The 1,957-nt window shown below is 53.2% G+C and overlaps 1 protein-coding gene across 1 annotated transcript; it reads right to left on the reverse strand.

Moving 5' to 3' along the window:
* Positions 1–1,383: 1,383 nt before the first annotated feature.
* Positions 1,384–1,683, reverse strand: LOC106725498 (chromosome unknown open reading frame, human C8orf86). Its single transcript, XM_014536879.1, has one exon. It carries the CDS (start codon positions 1,681–1,683, stop codon positions 1,384–1,386), a length of 300 nt encoding a protein of 99 aa, XP_014392365.1.
* Between the last annotated feature and the right edge of the window lie 274 nt (positions 1,684–1,957).

Below are 1,957 nucleotides of genomic sequence, written 5' to 3' on the forward strand. Positions count from 1 at the left end.
ATATGAAATAAGAACAATAAATCCAGTGGCTGAAGTGATCCCTTTAAAGTCCCGGTCAACTCAGAGCCATCTGAGAAGAATGAATGGAATGGTTAATTGACTCATAGATAATCCCAAGCCTCATCTTCATATTTATATGTTCAGGCTTTGTGTGTGTGTGTGTGTGTGTGTGTGTGTGTGTGGCACAAGTGAAATTGAGCAGTGAAACAGCTACCAGGAAGTGGAAGAGAAAAATCAGGAGTTCTGAGTGAGACATTCATAGATGTCTCATAAGCAACGTGTGAATCACAAAGTGTCAAGTCTGCCAGAGGACCTGGTCAGTTACGGACATGAAGACCTAAGAACTGGTCTCCTGGGGGGCTCCTCCTGACCTGGGTGGGGTGAGCGTGAGGCCCTAGGAGAAGAGATGACTCTAGGTCTACAGCCATCTCGCCAGAGATGCCCCAGCTTTGCCTATGAGGTTATTCCCAGACTAGAACACAACATCAGTGTTTCATTCCATGGGAGGGTGTGGGTGCATTTTAGTAAAAAAGTGATCTCACCACATGCCTGAGGAGGAAGAAAACTGGACCCACTCTGTGCCAGTGGGCAGAGGTCTGGGGTCGGGGTGGGCGGTCAGGACATCGCGTCCCCACCTGGCTTTGCCATAAGCCAGCTCTGTGGCTCTGGGACCACGGTGTTGGCTTTTCTCTGCCACAGTTTTCTTTCTTTAAAAGCAGGGGATGAAATTCAGGGTTCTAAGATTGTGGCTATCTCTGACTCTGAAAACAACCCCTTAAGCCTGAAGAATTTAACACTGCTGCTCCCTAGATAGAGGGTTTCAGCAGGAAGGGGGACAGATGGCTTTCTCTGGAACAGGTTCAGAAATGTGGTGTGTGATGTACGGTGTGAATGAAGCCTGGTGCCTTTTAAATACAGCTTCACCCTGGGAGTGCTCTGCCCTCCGCTGCGCTGTCTGGCTTTCATTCACATTCCAGCGTCACTGTGGGCATGAGCAGCCCTGGCAGGCTGCACACTGGAACACACACACACACACACACACACACACACACACACACGGCCCAGCTCTGACACACGCTCCATGACTCACGGACTGACAGGATCATTACACACACGGGATGACTCACCGGGGACCTTTACACACGCAGGCTCACACTCACAGAGACCTGTGGACGTGCCTAAGCCCACAGCGACAGGCACTCCCACAGGAGCCTTGGAGGTTGAGGCACACACACACACACACACACACACACACACACACACGGCCCAGCTCTGACACACGCTCCATGACTCACGGACTGACAGGATCATTACACACACGGGATGACTCACCGGGGACCTTTACACACGCAGGCTCACACTCACAGAGACCTGTGGACGTGCCTAAGCCCACAGCGACAGGCACTCCCACAGGAGCCTTGGAGGTTGAGGCTCGCACTGGCGTCTGCAAATGATTTGCGTTCTTGGCTCTTTGGAACTGCCTGTTCTTTGTCTTTCTGTGCACTGTTCAACCCTTTCCTTCCCTTCCGTCCCCGACTTGGCTGGTTTTGGTCTCTTGCTCCAGTGCTCCTCAGCCAGTTTCCTGGACGGACCCCCACAATCTCCAAGGCCCTTTCCAGGTCCGAGGCTCTTTGTTTTTAATAAAAGGTAGCAGTGAGGAGTCCTTTCCCCATGGGGTCTCATCCCCTCCCTGACCTGGGTGCGTATCTCCTCCTGGCTTCCTCAGAGGGTCTTGGCAGAGGGTCTCCAGGACCTGTGCCCTCACAGGAGAGGGGGACTGAGGGTTGGTCACCTGGGAGGCCCTGCCAGCACCTCTGGAGTATGGTCTCTGAGAACACACCTTCTCTTGCCAGGAGCCTGGGCAGAAGGAAGGGTGGGGCATCTGGAGGTCCCATGTCTGGGCCCAGCTGTTTCTGAAGGTGTAGAGAAGACAAGGTGCTGCACACCTGAAGGCAGG

This window comes from Myotis brandtii, unplaced genomic scaffold (genome assembly GCF_000412655.1).
Source record: "Myotis brandtii unplaced genomic scaffold, ASM41265v1 scaffold103, whole genome shotgun sequence".
NCBI lineage: Eukaryota > Metazoa > Chordata > Mammalia > Chiroptera > Vespertilionidae > Myotis > Myotis brandtii.